This window comes from Rhinatrema bivittatum, chromosome 7 (assembly GCF_901001135.1).
Source record: "Rhinatrema bivittatum chromosome 7, aRhiBiv1.1, whole genome shotgun sequence".
Lineage (NCBI taxonomy): Eukaryota > Metazoa > Chordata > Amphibia > Gymnophiona > Rhinatrematidae > Rhinatrema > Rhinatrema bivittatum.
In genome coordinates this window covers 77,735,940-77,752,651 of record NC_042621.1, presented here as the reverse complement: position 1 = coordinate 77,752,651, position 16,712 = coordinate 77,735,940, and the positions used below count along the sequence as shown (strand labels likewise).

The 16,712-nt window shown below is 39.5% G+C and overlaps 1 protein-coding gene across 10 annotated transcripts in view; it reads right to left on the bottom strand.

Annotated features, from left to right (window-relative positions):
• The window catches only part of CHD9 (chromodomain helicase DNA binding protein 9), a 406,054-nt gene that overhangs the window by 116,542 nt on the left and 272,800 nt on the right, over positions 1 to 16,712 (bottom strand). For all 10 annotated transcript variants that reach the window (XM_029608540.1, XM_029608542.1, XM_029608543.1 and 7 more), the window contains one exon: positions 4,712 to 4,891. In XM_029608540.1, coding sequence (XP_029464400.1) covers positions 4,712 to 4,891 — 180 coding nt within the window. The remainder of the gene's footprint in view (positions 1 to 4,711; positions 4,892 to 16,712) is intronic.

The following is a 16,712-nucleotide window of genomic DNA, read 5'->3' as shown; positions in this document are numbered from 1 at the left end:
CATTTCTTTCATATTTAATTTCCCTATAATTCCCCCCTCTGACTAGTCTAAGGTTCGATATTCTCTTTTTTTTTTTAAATTCATCTTAATATTTTCCTTATTTTATGGAACGCTTTTTCTCTTTGGATTTTTTCTAACAACTAAATTTAAACTTTAATAAATAGAGTAAAAAAAAAATAAAAATAGCAAAGGTGAAAACATGGAGACCTGGGAGACTCCGCATTCCGGATGCCATACAGTAATATCACATATGCAGACACTCTGAAATCAGCTCTTCATGCAACCCAAACCTTGCTAAACAGCTGAGAATAGAGTGACTGACTGGACCAAAGGCCACAATAGATTCAGAAGGACCAATACAGAATCAAGCCTTCTATCTAGATCTCTATGAGGATTATGCACAATTGCAATCAGTGAAGTTTCTGTGCCATTATTCAGCCTCAAACCAGATTGACAGGGATCCAAATACCCCAAGACATACTTTCAAGAATGTTTGAAATTGGCAAATAATTGTCCAAGAACAATATCTACAGTAGTCTTCTTCAATCAGGGATAGACAATGGTCTTCTTTAATGGTAGAGGCAGATAACCCTCCTTGAAAGTATTTACAATTAATCTGATAAAATCTGCTAGCCTATAAATAAAAAGTTGAATGAGCCCAGACAACATGTTGTGGGACACATCTTCTCTAATACTGCTGTTACTGACCTTATGAAAGGCTACCAACTTTGCATGTTCTAGTATATTAATTTTAGTGAAGTCTCAAGGGGCAAAAGTAACATCTCCTAAAGCCTTATGAACATTAGAAATGTTATTTCTAAAATAATGCACAAGTTTGCCAGTATCTGACCCTGATTAAATAATTGGTTGCTCTGGGGGAAGGGCAGCACATAAAGTTCTTCACTATCTTAATGTCTTTGGACTATGCAATGAGCCGCCAATAATATGAGAAAATATTCTCTCGTAGCCATCACAACTGCTGATAGATTGTCAACAGCGATTTGCACACTGTCCTACCTATTGCCTTCAGGGGTTTAATAATGGCCTTGTTTTAATAAATGGAGGTCTTTCAAAAACCAAAAAGTAAGTTTAAGTTTCAGAGCCCTACATACCCTTTCTGGTGCTACCGTAACTACCTTCTTTAGCTCATTATTCCATTGTCCACTCTCTCATCAATTGTTTCAGGACTCAAAATTGTGAGGTCTTTCAGATGGGTTAAAAACAGACAAGCTTTTAGATTACAATGCACTGCTGTAGCTAGCGAAAGGGCAGATAAAAGGACCTGTTGGGAGCACCAAAGTTCCCTGGGATGTTTGCGGGCAGGAGATGAGACAAGTATGATGGTGCTGTTTGATTCAGGCTTTTGAATACAATACAAAGTACTTTAAATTTTATCCTGCTCTCAATGGGGAGCCAATGGAGCTTATATAGAAGAGGCTTCACATGGCTGCTGGACTTGGCCCCTGCTAAAAACCTTGCTGCTGAGGTTTAAAGCACCTGAAGTAGAGCTGTGGAATATTCAATGTGGCTAGTGATCAGGGAGTGAATGATGTCTAGATTGTGTTTTTGGAACAAGTTACGTACTTGTCGCAGTTCGTATAAACAGAATGTGGACATCACCACAGCGGAGATGGAGGTTTCCGATGAAAGCTGGTAGTCGACATCTCACAGACTATGCAAAAAATCTTCAGTAACAATATTTCTAAGCTAGTTAAATTGTCTAATACTTACTATGTCAGATGGGGCTCGCTCTAATTTTACTTTAAACAAATGTCACTTTATTTATTTATTTATTTATTTAAAAATGTTTATATACCGCTTTTACAATTCAAAAGAATTACTCAAAACGGTTTACAACCTAACATACATAATAGATAAACTTGACAAAATAAAACAAAAATAAAACAATTAAAAGACTAACATAGTGCAGTATATAATCATATCCAACTATTTTTTTTTTTTCACAGGATATTAACAGAAGGTAAATATTATATGGTGTGAATGGATCTGAGAAGAGAGGACAGTTGAAGTGAATAAATGTTGATCTTATGAAGTAGTTAGAGTGTATGCTTTCTGAAATAAGTATGTTTTCAATAGTTTTTTAAACTGTTGTATTGATGAAGTAAGACGAATGTGGTCTGGGAGTGAATTCCATAAAACAGGACCTGCCACTGAAAATGCTCTTTTTCTGGTAAGTTCGAGTTTTGCTGATTTAACAGTAGGAATATCTAATAAGTTTTTTGAGAGAGATCTGAGATGTCTGGCAGGTTTATATATGCGAAGATTAGTACATAACCAAGTGGAAGAAGTATTGTAGATGAGAGAATGAATAATTGATAAGACTTTAAATTGAATTCGGTATTTAATTGGTAACCAATGAAGTGAAAGTAAAACTGGTGTAATGTGGGTACGACGTGAAATACCAACGAGCACCCGAGCAGCGGAGTTTTGTATCATTTGTAATGGATACAAAACTGAATCAGGTAAACCTAAAAGTAAGGCGTTACAATAGTCCATACCTGAAAAGATTAACGATTGCAATACTGTACGATAATCTTTAAAGAAAAGAAAAGGCCGAATTCTTTTCAGTAAATGTAATTTATAAAAAGATTTTTTTGTAATATTAGATATGTGATTAACCATAGAAAGATTGGAATTGATTGTGATACCTAAGCTAATAGATGAAGTACTAACCGGAATTGAAATACCTTTAAAATTTAAATGAGAAGGAGGACCTAAGGTAGATTCTGAAATAGATGAAAGATGTGTAATCATAGTTTTTGAAGGGTTCAATTTTAACCGATTGTGTTCTAACCATGTATTAATCGTAGTAAGGACCAAAGATATTAAAGAAAAAGTCTCAGACCAAGAATTTTTTAACGGAAATAGTAACTGAATGTCGTCAGCATATATTCGGAAATAAACATTTAAAGTTGTGAGAATATGGCAAAGAGGAAGTAAATATATATTGAAGAGTAGTGGAGACAATGATGAGCCCTGTGGAACCCCAGATGAGGAGATGAAGGAGTCTGAGGAGTAGTTATTGACATGTACATATAATGAGCGATTAGTTAGAAAGGATCGAAACCAGGACAAAACAGTGGATTGAATGCCTATAGAATGTAAACCTGCTAAAAGTATATGGTGATTGAGAGTGTCGAATGCCGCGGAAATATCCAAAGAAATAAGGATGTAATCTGTATAAGCATCGAACCCTCGAAAAACTGTATCAAAACAAGATAGTAATAAAGTTTCTGTCGAGTGGCCTTTTCTAAAGCCATGCTGGCCTGCATGCAGAATGTCATTGTCACTTAGAAAATTAGAAAGTTGTTTTAAGACTGCTGATTCTATCAGTTTGGCCAATGAAGGAATCAGTGCTATTGGCCGTAAATTACTGAGATCTAAAGGATCTTTAGTTTTGTTTTTCTGAATAGGAAGAATAGCAATTTTTTTTAAATTGTCCGGAAAAATACCAGAGGAAAGAGATTGATTAACTAAATTACTTAAAAACTGACATGTATGGGGTGCAATAGCTTTAAATAATTTTCCTGAGCAAGGATTAAGAGGAGAATTAGTAACTTTTTGTTTCTGGATTAATTGACTAGAGGTATAATTACTGAACGTATTATGCTTTACCTTTATTTTCTCTCTCTTATACTGTTAAATTGGCTTTCATGTCTTTTTTCTCTTCAACTTCAGTAATTTTGCTTTAAAAATCTTAAACTGCAACACGGAACTATGTTTTCTTCATAGTTTCTAGTTCAGAGTACAGTTTAACATGCTTGCCTCTCTTCACTGGTTTTAATATTTTATTTAGGTTGCTGTGGGCTTTATATCCACTTCAATTTGTGCTGGTTTTATGTTCTTACAGCCAGTTTGTAAAGGAACATAAAGCAAAGGTATCCCCAGAGGTATCCTCCATAGAACAAATACAAAATATTGTTTCTACAACATATAAAATGGGATAAAATATCTGCATCTTTGTAACAAAATATAACGGAGGTAAAATACAGCAAAAAACTGACTGGGAAAAGGGACATATTATAGGTCACAGAACTCTTTTCTCAACGTACCAAAGAGAAAAATGTAATCTCTAATTCACTGAGACCTACTAAAGATTAAAATGTGTGTGTTGCTATACAAGGCTCAGGAAAGCTGAGTTACTCTGGAAATTGTGATTGGACTAATCAAAAGAAATGACACAAGTGTCATTGTATATTGGTTTTTGAGGAATCCCGACTAGACTATTGCAACTTTTATATTTGCTGGCATGCAAATCACAAGCACGATAGCCAGATTTTCATATTTCTACCACTGTTACTCAATGTCAAGCATCGTCATGTATATCTGAATTATGGTCTAGAATACTAGCCAGGCTATCTCAGTTCTAAAAATGTTGTTCTTGCCAATCTGATTACACTGCTAATTTTACGTTCACTATGCCAGTCAGATCCCTACGATTTTATTGAGTTTATACAAGACAAATCATCATCTTTGTGGTTCCAGAAACTGAAAGAAAAAACAAGCAGCTAAAAGCACTTGAGGTAAAATGTTTAGTATTTAAAAAAAAAAAAAAGAAAAAAGAAAAATGAATTTAAAAATAAATTGAGAAGATGATTAGACATTAAGGCTATGTCACTTATTCAGCTCCAGAGTAGTTCTGCAACATAATTTATCAAGTGCATACAAGCTCATCTCTAATATTTGCTACCTTTGCAAATGTTGAACCCCTTCCTTCTGATTCGATGGTAATAGTTTTTGTACGGCGTTGCAAAATTTGATCAATGTCTTCTTCACAAAATTTGGACCCCTCATCTTCTTCATCCATAATAGCACCATAGGCACCTCTTCGAAGCAGGTCTTCTATTTCCTTTTTAGAAAGTTGTTGGATCTATAAAAATAAATCAGTCTCTCATATTTATACATTTTTAGCAAAGCCCAACCATTATGCTGCAGAATTAAAACAATTATAAGCAATTTAGAGTCTTTAAATTAAATACTACATAATACTTTAAAATACTGCAAAGCAAAAAGCCAACATCAAGAAAATTTAGTTATATAAAAGACACTACAACAAATAAATGAAAAAAAAAATTAAACCAAATTTTTCTTCCTGGCACATTTTTCCTTCTCAAGGTAAAATAAAAATATTTCAAAGTTCTTTTTACAGTTATCAACATACTGAAGGTGCATTAATGTGTTATGTACAAAGGCCCCAGACATTTAAAAAAAATACATTAGTGCATTGAATCATGTGCTGGTATGTGCTAAACAGAATAGCATGTTCATGGCCTCATGAGTCATTAGCATAGTATGTACTAAGGTCTTTTGAGCAGAACTAAAGTTTAATACACCTTTTTAGTGCTTTAAATTTACAATGCCTTGCAAGTCTTCACACCTTTGTACAATTTTCATTGTCTAAATAAACAAAATGCATTAAAGTAGGCATTTATTTCAATTACACATACTCCAAACTTTCATCATGAAAGAACAGTTATAGTAATATTCCAAAAGTAATTTTTAAATTTTAATTTTAAAAGTTTACGTTCTTTGTAAACCGGTTTGATTTGTATCTAATGCAAGAAGATCGGTATATAAAAACTAAAAATAAATAAATAAAGAATTTAAAATCCACAAGGATATTTAAGATCCACAAGGATATTATGGATATTATGGGCATCGCCCACCTAAATCTAAACTCGCAACTCCGCCCTCACACATCACAAAGACCTATCAGATACAATTACAAAGGTTCCTGATATGCTCCCCCGATCAAAACTTCACTAACTAAAAGAGCACTCTCCACAGCCGGGCCCCACCCTCTGGAACTCATTACCGCCGGATCTACGCCAAGAGACATGTCATCTAACTTTTAAGAAAAACCTAAAAACATGGCTCTTCCGGCAAGCCTATCCAGAATCGCAGGAACACTCCGACACCGGTCAAAGAGCAAAATAGTCCACTATAAGTTCCACTATAAGTTCCAAGACCGCCCATACCCCCTCAAGGCCCTATTACGCCTGATCTGGACAGACCACGTGTTTTAAAAAGACTCCTTTGTTGATGCATTAGTTCTCTAGCTCATGTATTACTCATGTTTTTTTGCCCATCAACACTGTTCTCCGTTACCTGTATATCCCTATTTAGCCTACCCTCTTTTTTAACTATTCCCTACATTTATTCATGTTATTTTGACGAGTTATTGTTGTCTATTTAATATTTAATATTTAATAATTATGTTCTTATGTTCAGAAACTATGTTTAATGTAACACCTCAACCGCGATAGTTTTGTTCTATGTAAACCGACCTGATTTGATATTTGTATTGAGAATGTCGGTATATAAAAATCCTAAATAAATAAATAAATAAAATTAAAAAAAAACCCAAAAACTTGATTATATACTGTCTTCACACCCTTTGTCATAGCAAACAGTGTGTTTCTTTACCATAAACAGGATTCTCTGCAGGATGAATTAGCCAGAACATTTGGCATCATCATCCAATGGCATCAAATAGACCACTCTGAGTTCAGCAGAGCTTTTATTCTACTGAGCATGTGCAGCAGTTCCTGCACTAACGCTGTCTCGTGGGCTCCTCCGTCAACTGTAGAGCTTAACTCTAGTGAGGGAGTCAACTCTCCAGGGAGATGGGCAGGTATTAAGTATGGCTAATTCATCATGCTATCTATGAAGATCCCCATTTACAATCAACAAACTTGCTTTCTTAGTCAACAAGATGGGCTGATTTAACCATAGCATGTGGTGAGTCCCAAGTTGAAAGTTGCACCGCAGAGCGCCTACTGAAAAATCAACCCAGTTTCTCCAATGCAGAATGGACTAATGGGTGAACAGCCTGCACAAAAATTGCTTGTCCAAGGTTATTCCATTTCTTGAAAGACTGTCCAGACAATTATGGGAAGTAAAGCTGTATACAGATGACCAAGTTGCAGCTTTGCTGATATCTGCAATAGAAACAGCTCTTACATGAGCAGAGTCTGAGCCTTGGCAGCCAGCCAGTACATATCAGTGAGCAATACAGTCTGCTAACTAATCTGAAATGGTACACTTGGCAACTGCTATGCCCATTCTGTTAAGATCATAGAAGACAAACAATTGGGATTCCTGTTGATGTAACTAAGTTTTCCACAAGTAGTAAGCCACTGGCCTCTTACAGTTCAGCAAACGATGGATCTTCTTGCCTCTGTGTACATGCGACTTTGGAAAAAATGGGCAAAACAATAACTTGATTAATGCGAAACAGACATTACAAACAACTGCAGGGCGAATAAGAGATTATGGCACACTTCTTGCTGAAATGATTGACACTAAAAATACCACCTTCCAGGTTAGGAGTTTCAGTAGAACAGAGTCCAATAGCTTGAATGGAGGTTTTATTAACTGTGCAAGGACAATGTTGAGATCCCAGAGAACAGCAGGCTTCGAGACTGGAAGTTCACATGTCATAACTTCTTTTTGAATTTGGAAACCAGAGGATGAATGGAAAATAGTTCTTTCTCCACGTGAGAATGGTACATCACAATAGCACTCAATTGCACCTTCACAAAAGAAATGCAAAGTCCTGATGAAGACAGGGGGAATAGATATCTGAGAAGATCCTTACAGTAGCAAGCAGAAGGATCCAAGGATGCTGATTGACAAGTTGAAAATCTTTTCCACTCAAGAGCATAAAGTCTCCTAGTAGATGGTTTTTTTTGTACCGTAATCATTTTCCACCTCTTTAGGCAGTACCCAAGGAGATATTACTGAGGGCTCAACCTCCAAGCAGTTAGGGAGTGATGAGGTAGAATGGGATAGCATGGAGGGCAAGGTTCTCAGCTGAACCAGATGATATACAGAGAATTGAACATTGTAGGAGTACCATACTTTTCTGGACCATATTGGAATAATGAAGATCATGTCTGTTTGGTCCTGTATCGTCTTTTGAATTGTCCAATGATAGTGTGGAAATGTTTACTGGAGACTGTCATCCCAATTTAGCAGAAACACATCTTAAGCCAATTTGAAAACGCCTGGAACAATGAAGAGAAATTTGTCACTTTTCTGATTGCTTTCTGAAGCAACAGATCTAATGACAAGTCGACTATCTGGAGAACAAGTCATTTGTGACTGATTCCATGACAACTCATGGGGTTGAAGATTTAACTGAGCCAATCCACTCGTGTGTTGGATAGTCTTGGAAGGTACATCACTTGAAAGTAGGCTTAATGGCTGAAGGCCCATGTCCAAATCCAATGGGTTTCTCGACAGAGAATCCCAGAACCCATTCCATTTTGTTTGTTCATGTACAGCATTGCTATTTGATTGTTGGTTTAAATTAGAACTCTTGACGTAGGTGAGAATGCCTGCAGAACTTATACAATAGTTTGGAGTTCTAACAGGTTTATCCAATCTGGCACTCCAACACTGACCATGCCCCATTCGGTAGCCACCAGTGTGCACTCCCCAGCCTCTTTTGGAAGCTTTTGTCTGAATTACTTTGATAGGATGTGACAGAAGTTACCAATGCTGCTCCCACTGTGACTGTAGGTCCTACTGAAGAGAGCTCATGAAAAGGCGAGAGAGCTGCACCACATGGACTGTGGCTGCCATGTGACAGAGGATAATCAGTACTGCGCAAGTTGTGGAAAGTCTGGCATATTATGTCTTGCATTAGTGAACATAAGAATTGCCATACTAGGTTAGACCAAAAGGCCCATCAAGCCCAGGATCCTGTTTCCACAGCAGTTAATCCAGGTCACAAGTACCATGCAGGATCCCAAGGGGTAGACATATTCCATGTTGCTTATCCCAGAGATAAGAAGTGGATTTCTGCAACTCCACTTTAATAATGTATTTTGGACTTTCCCTCCAGGAACTTGTCTAAACCCTTTCTAAATGCAGCTACACTAATAGTTTTCACCACATCCTCTGACAATGAAATGCAGAGCTTAATTATGAACTATGAATTATATTCCAGTGCTTGAATATGAACTGTCCTGTCCTCCAGCAGGAATGCTTTGTTCTTGATCAAACCTATCCAGTCTCCTGTTACTGGATTCTCCAAGCTGGTACTAGGATTCACTTGGCAAAGTTGACGATGGAACTCAAGACTGCAGCCATTGTATTGTACAGCTCAAAGAATCCATGACTCAAGCCTTTAAAGGTAACATCACTAACCAGCCATCCTGGTAAAAATACTAATATCCCCTTGCTGATGAAGTGTCATTCTGTGAAAACTCTTGGAGTTGCTGACAGGCATAAGAATAGAACCTTGTATTGGTGTTGGTCCTCCACTATGAATTTGAATTATTTCCAGTAGGATGTATGGATGAGGGACATGGACATATGCATTCTTCAGGTCCAGAGTGCACATCCAGATTCCTGCCTGAACAAAGGGAAGGATGGTGTGACGGGAATTCATTTTAAATTTCTTCTTCTCCAGATGCTAACTCAGTCTTCATAAATCCAGAATGGGTCTCAAGCCCCTCAATTTCTTGAGGATAAAAAAATACTGGAAGTAAAATCCTCTGCCTTGCTCTGAAAGGGACTTTATCACCAGTTGATGCAGGAACGCCTCTACCTGAAGACAGAGTAAGGCCAAATGAGATGGATCTAAACTGAAGGCTGAACTGCTGTGCTGCACTGGCAGATGGGAGAAATGCAAGCAATAACCCTACTTCACAATCTTTATGGATCTTTCTCTCCACTGGAAGAGTTGGAGAATAAGGCTTTACCTTCATCAAAAAACTGGATCCTGGCTTTGTCTGGAGCCGCTAGATCAATTTTGGCTGCCATCGCTCCCTTGAGTGCTCTCTGGCAAGTACCTGCCTGTTGCAACAATGGTGGAGGTGGAGCTCACTAATGCTGATAAGAACAGAAGAACCATTTCTGGAAGTATGCCCTCTCATAGGAGAAAAACCCATGCCTCAGAATAGAGGGATGGTTGGTAGCGGTCCATCACTATTCTAGCACTTCCTGCTGCTCCTTGATCTGCACCACCATTTCTCTAACCTTATCTCCAGAACACGGGACATCTGCCAATTTGTCATGGATGTCTTCTCACAAGCTGCTAGTTCATAACCAAGCCATCATTCAGGCTCCTATAGTAGCAGCTAAGCCACAAGATGCTGTATCAAGCTACTCATAGATGAAGTGAATGAGATGTCACTCGTATTCTGCCACATCCAATAAGGCTTGACAATAAGTATTATGTTCTTCGTCATGAGATACCAGGACAGGCCTCATCCTGGAAATACAATTGTGTAGGTAGTGTATCATATAAAGCTGGTTGTTAGCTATGCAAGCATTAAGCATCATGCTTTGGAAGAACTTCCCCAAAATGAATCCAGAAATCTTGTATCTTTTAGGAAGGGGTGTTACAGAAAATTGTTTTCTTTTTTTCAGGGCAGACTCCACTATCAATGACTGGTCTGGAAGCTGGACCACTCCAAAACCCAGCACTTGCTGCACTCTATATCTGAGATCAAACTTCCTCGCCACTGTTGACAAGTTGCTGGATTTTCCCACATTCTTTCCTACGGATCCCACAGTGCCTGGTGCAGCGAACAGGCTGTTGGCTCCCTAAGGGGTTTCCAAAATATTGCAGATATTGAACACCTCCTTTCATAGATTTACATCCTTTGTACATGAACACTGATAGCCTTCACCCAGCTTATCGAGGAACTTTGAATAAGAGAAGTCTCCTCTTCAGAAGTCTTCCCTCCTTTCTCCAGACTATCGGGGCTGTTACCACCTTACAGCCCGACTAAAATTGAGAGAGGAGAGGGTGAGAATTCAAGGACTTTTTTCCCGTGTTTGCCAGCCCCGTTTCCAGCTCCTCGGGCTGGGAGCCACGCCCCCACAGTGATGTCAGTCTGTGGGGAGGGTCAAAAGTCCGCCTTGGATGCCAGAGGCGCCTCGCGCCAGAGCGTCGCGCGACTTGTCGCGTCGACAAAGGAGCTCCTTTGTGCGCTCCTTCGTGCGTGATGAGTGTTGATGAGGGTGCCGCATTGTTGTTTGATGATATTTCTTCTTCCTGTCATTCCATACCAGTGATTTCTGGAAAAGGTGTGTATGGTCCTTTAGTTAAAAAGAATGTTTATTCTAGTAAGTACTCTCTGTGTTCTTCTCATTTAGTGAATATTCCACTGATTGATTCAAATTTAGTCCCTTCTGTGATATAAAAATAGCTTTGGTAAATGCTCAATCAGTTAGGAGCAAGTTTCAGCTTATACACGATATAATTATTGATGAGAAGCTTGATATTTTATGTATCGTTGAGAGTTAGCTACTTGATTCAGATTTTATTATTCTAAACCAGCTCTGTCCTCAAGGTTTTTCATTTTTCTCACAGCCAAGAGCCTCTGGCAGGGGTGGTGGCCTTTTATTAATTTGCAGGGAATGTTTTAATTTAAAAACACAGAATCTTAGTGGGTCGTTAGCACAGGAATTGTTGTTAGTATATAATTCCTGTTTCTCAATTTGTCTGGTTTATTGTCCTCCTAAGGTTCTACATTCAAATCTTTCTTTACTTTTTGAACAATTATTTCTTGCTCCAGTTGGTTTTAATAATATGATTTTATTGGGCGATTTCAATCTTCCGTTTAATCATCGTAGAACTGAGCCTCAGGTTCAGTTGTGCTGTGATATTCTGCATTCTCTAGGTTGGCTTCAGGTGGTGAATTCTGCCACACATCGTCTAGGAAATATACCTGATTTACCGTATTTTTCGCTCCATAAGACGCACCTGACCATAAGACGCACCTAGGATTCAGAGGGGGAAAATTTAAAAAAAAAAAAAAAATTGTGCTAAACCGGCTCTGCGTCTGGGCGTCTTATGGAGCAAATTAGGGGAGTGCATAGCTTTTTTTTTTTTCTCCCCATTTTGTTTTCGGGTCTGGGGAGGGCCATTTCGGTCCACTCCCCAGATCAGAAAACTTTTTTCTCTGGGAACCCCTCCCCCCCCCCAAAAAAACCCCATCCCACACTTTAAATTAACAACCCCCACCCTCCTGACTCCCCCAAGACCTGCCGCCTTAATTTACCACAACCCCCCTCCAAGACCTGCCGACTTAATTTACCGCGACCCCCCCCAAGACCTGCCGACTTAATTTACCGCAACCCCCCACCCTCCTGACCCCCCCAAGACCTGCCGACTTAATTTACCGCAACCCCCCACCCTCCTGACCCCCCCAAGACCTGCCAAACGTCCCTGGTGGTCCAGCGGGGGTCCAGGAGCGGTCCGGGAACGATTCCTGGGTGTGGGCCGTCGGCTGCCAGTAATCAAAATGGCGCCGACGGCCCTTTGCCCTCACTATGTCACTGGGACCGACCGCTGCTATTGGTCGGTCTCAGTGACATAGTGAGGGCAAAGGGCCGTCGGCGCCATTTTGATTACTGGCAGCCGACGGCCCACGCCCAGGAGATCGTTCCCGGACCGCTCCTGGACCCCCGCTGGACCACCAGGGTCGTTTGGCAGGTCTTGGGGGGTCAGGAGGGTGGGGGGTTGCGGTAAATTAAGTCGGCAGGTCTTGGGGGGGTCAGGAGGGTGGGGGGTTGCGGTAAATTAAGTCGGCAGGTCTTGGGGGGGTCAGGAGGGTGGGGGGTTGCGGTAAACTAAGTCGGCAGGTCTTGGGGGAGTCGAGGGGGGGGTTGTTAGATTTTTGTTTGTTTTTTTTATATTCGCTCCATAAGACAAACATACATTTTCCCCCCACTTTTGGGGGAAAAAAAGTGCGTCTTATGGAGCGAAAAATACGGTAGTTTTTATTAATGAAAGTTCTAATTTAAAGCTAGTAGGCCTTATAAGCAATAAAGTTGTTCCATGGTCTGATCATTCTTTGCTTAGTTTCCATCTTCATGGTCCAACAGGAAGTTCTAATACTAACGATAGTGCTGAGATATATGAGAAAAGGTCCTTTCTTGATATCAGTAAGTTAAAAGAATCTCTTAATGATTTTCCTGAATTTTCTGATGATGTTGATTTTAATGCTTTTTTCAATGAGTGGGTTTCCCAATTAATCACTTCTATTGATAAAATTGCTCCGTTGAAATCTTTTTCTCTTTCCGATTCTAATAAGAAAACGTTTTGCCCTTGGAATTTCCCTGCCCTAATTTTGTTACGTCAACAGTTGCGTAAATCTGAACGCAAGTGGTCAAAATGTCCCTCTCATAATAATGTAAGTTTATTTCGTTCATTGTTAAAAGAATTTCAATCTGCTGTTTTAGCTGCCAAGAAGGATTACTATGCTAAAAATATAGATGAACTTGGATATGATTCTAAAGCACTATTCACTTTAGTACACAGATTGACTGGAAAGCAGAGGTCCAAAAAGAATTCTGATTCTTCTTTGTTAAATGTTGACCTATTTGTTCAGCATTTCTCTACTAAATTAGAGACACTACTGTTATCTTTCAAGGATGTACCATCTTGGTACCTTGAGACACCGGACTGTGGCCCCTCTCAATGGTCTGAATTTGAACAGGTAGCCTCTACTCAATTAGCAAGTATAATATCCAATCTTAATAATACCATGTGTCCACTTTTAAAAATCTCAACAATTACATTCAAAGAGATTTTTGAATTATTGAAATCATCGATTACTTTTCTCGTTAATTCTTCTCTTAGTACAGGTATAATGCCTACAATGTTAAAATCTGCATTGGTTAAACCTTTACTTAAAAAACCTGCATTAGATGCCTCTAAAGTAGAAAATTACAGACCGATTTCATCGCTCCCTTTACCTTCTAAACAGGTCGATCCAGTAAAGTGTGCTCCGTCGGAGCGCACTGTCACCCTGCTCTGGATGCGTGTTTTCCCTTACCCCTTATTCAGTAAGGGGAGGAAAACACGCGGCCCACCCGTGGCACCTAATAGCGCCCTCAACATGCAAATGCATGTTGATGGCCCTATTAGGTATTCCCGAGCGATCCAGTAAGTAAAATGTGCAGCCAAGCCGCACATTTTACTCTAAGAAATTAGCGCCGCCCAAAGGTCGGCGCTAATTTCTTCCGGCGCCAGGGAAGTGCACAGAAAAGCAGTAAAAACTGCTTTTCTGTGCACCCTCTGACTTAATATCATAGCGATATTAAGTCGGAGGTCCCCAAAATTAAAAAAAAGTAAAAAAAAAAAAAAAAAATTTTTTTGAATTCGGCCCGCGGCTGTCGGGCCGAAAACCGGACGCTCAATTTTGCCGGCGTCCGGTTTCCGAGCCCGTGGCTGTCAGCGGGCTCGAGAACTGACGCCGGCAAAATTGAGCGTCTGCTGTCAAACCCGCTGACAGCCGCCGCTCCAGGCCAAAAGGAGGCGCTAGGGACGCGCTAGTGTCCCTAGCGCCTCCCTTTCCTCGTTTGCACCGCGTCGCCTAATTTAAATACTGGATCGCGCGCACCGGCGAGGGGCCGGTGCGCGCGCCGGGAGAGCGGGCGTTAGTCCGCTCTCCCACGGACTTTACTGGATTGGGCTGAAAGTTATCGAAGGGATTGTGCTTCAACAACTTACTAATTTCCTTGAGAAACATGATATTTTAAGTCCTCATCAATTTGGTTTTCGGCGTGGTCTTAGCACAGAGCTTCTTCTGATTTCTTTGGTTGACTCCATTAAAAGGGGTCTTGACAGTGGGGAGCAATTCATATTAGTTTCTCTTGATATCACTTCAGCCTTTGATTCTATAGATCATAACATTTTGTTGTATCACCTGAGAGTGTGGTATTACAGGAACAGTGTATAGTTGGTTTGAGAATTATCTCTCAGAACGTTCCCAGATGGTTAAATTTAATAATTGCTTTTCTGAAGTCCAGGCATTGAAGGTCGGGGTTCCACAGGGCTCTGCCCTTTCCGCCATGTTGTTTAACGTTTATCTTGCTCCAATCGCAAAACTTTTAGCCATCATCACTGATGGCTTCAAGTTATACGCAGATGATATACAATTCTATGTTAAAGTAAAAAATTCTTGGCAGGAAACAGTAGACTCGCTTACCCTTTTGTTCAGATACTATTAACCGCTGGTTGAAACATAACAAGTTGCTGCTGAACATCAATAAGACTACAATGTTGTTAATCCATCGATCATTATCTATCCCTATTCAGAATTCATTGTCCATCAATAATATTTCATATTCTCTTTCTTCTCCGATTAAGAGTCTGGGTTTTTTGTTAGACTCCAATCTATCTTTCAAACCTCAAATTAGAATGCTTATTAAAACAGGTTTTTTAAAATTGCGATTACTGGTTGGCTTACGCCATTTGCTTTATGAAAAAGATTTCTTGACGGTTGTCCGTGCGCTTATCTTCCCGCACATTGATTACTGCAATGGACTTTACATTGGGTTACCAAAATGTCAAATTCAGCCTATTCAGCTTTTATTGAATTCTGCTGCCAGGTTGGTTTCTAATCTAAAACGTTCTGACAGGATATCACCAGTGCTTTGTAGTCTTAACTGGTTACCTGTTTGTGAACGGATCTCCTTTAAAATAGGGTTAACTGTTTTCAAACTTCGCATGTCCAATTCGTTATATTGGTTTAATGCTTTATTGAGAATTTATAAACCAGTTAGATGCTTGAGATCTTCGCAGTTAAACAATCTTGAAGTTCCTTCTATTCGTCAAGCTCGTCTGTTCAGTACTAGAGAGACCTCTTTTTCAATTGCGGCACCCTCCCAATGGAATTCGATCCCTATAGATCTAAGATCTATGGATGATGTTAAGAAATTTAAAACTTCTTATAAAGAATTTCTCCTTGCCCGTGCGTTTAAGTTGTAACGCGATGAACTGAATGTTATTTGCCTTTGTGTTGAAGAGTAATGCAATGAAGTGAATGCCATCTGACTTCATATTTAGATGTGACAGTGATATTTTTCATTTGAATTATTATTGTGATTTATTCATTTATAATGTTTGTTTGTTATTAGTTTCTGTGAAACTTTGTGTTTTTATTATTTTAATATTATGTATGTAATTTTCAATATCGCTTAGGCCATTTGTGTTAAGCGATTAATTAATTTTTTCAAATAAAATAAAAATAAATAAATAAATAAATAATCTGGTGGATCTGGTAAAAGGTCTGAAGGAATGTTCATGGGTCACTCCTCTAAACCCATCAGCGGACCATCACTTATCCAAGACCCCAATGAAGATGAAGCAACTGTGGCAGCTAACTTGATTTGGGAAGGGTACCGTCTGGTGGATCCTCTGATGTAAGGCACCCTTCTGATGTAAGGCACAGATCTGATGCCCAAGGGCAAACTCCAAAAGAAGGAAGCACAGGAGAAATTTCTTGCATCAGGTTGGAAGTGGATAGGACTCCCCTGGGAGCATAGCTAACTTGAGGTTGGGTTAATTGGATGGTTCTCTCTTTATAGCTGGCAGTCAAAGAGAGAAAGAAAATCTTGATCAACTTCATCGTGCAATTTGTAGACTGATGTGCAGCAAAATCCTCTTATGAAACCTGAACAGATCACTCTAGGATGTCTCCTTTGATTTCCAGGGGGAGGCTTCTGATTGGACCATCCCAGCCTGCCCCTGCTGTGGAAAACAGTGGGAGAGTGGAGCAGACAGGTGTTGCAGCATCAAGTTGCAATGGTATGTTCTAAGTCAGGAAGGAAGAGGGAACCTGGAATCCTTCCCCATCTGGTCCACATGGCGTGTACTGGCAATGCGTCTTCTGCTCCTGCATCTGGAAAAGCACAGATCGGGTCGAGGAACATCAATGCAC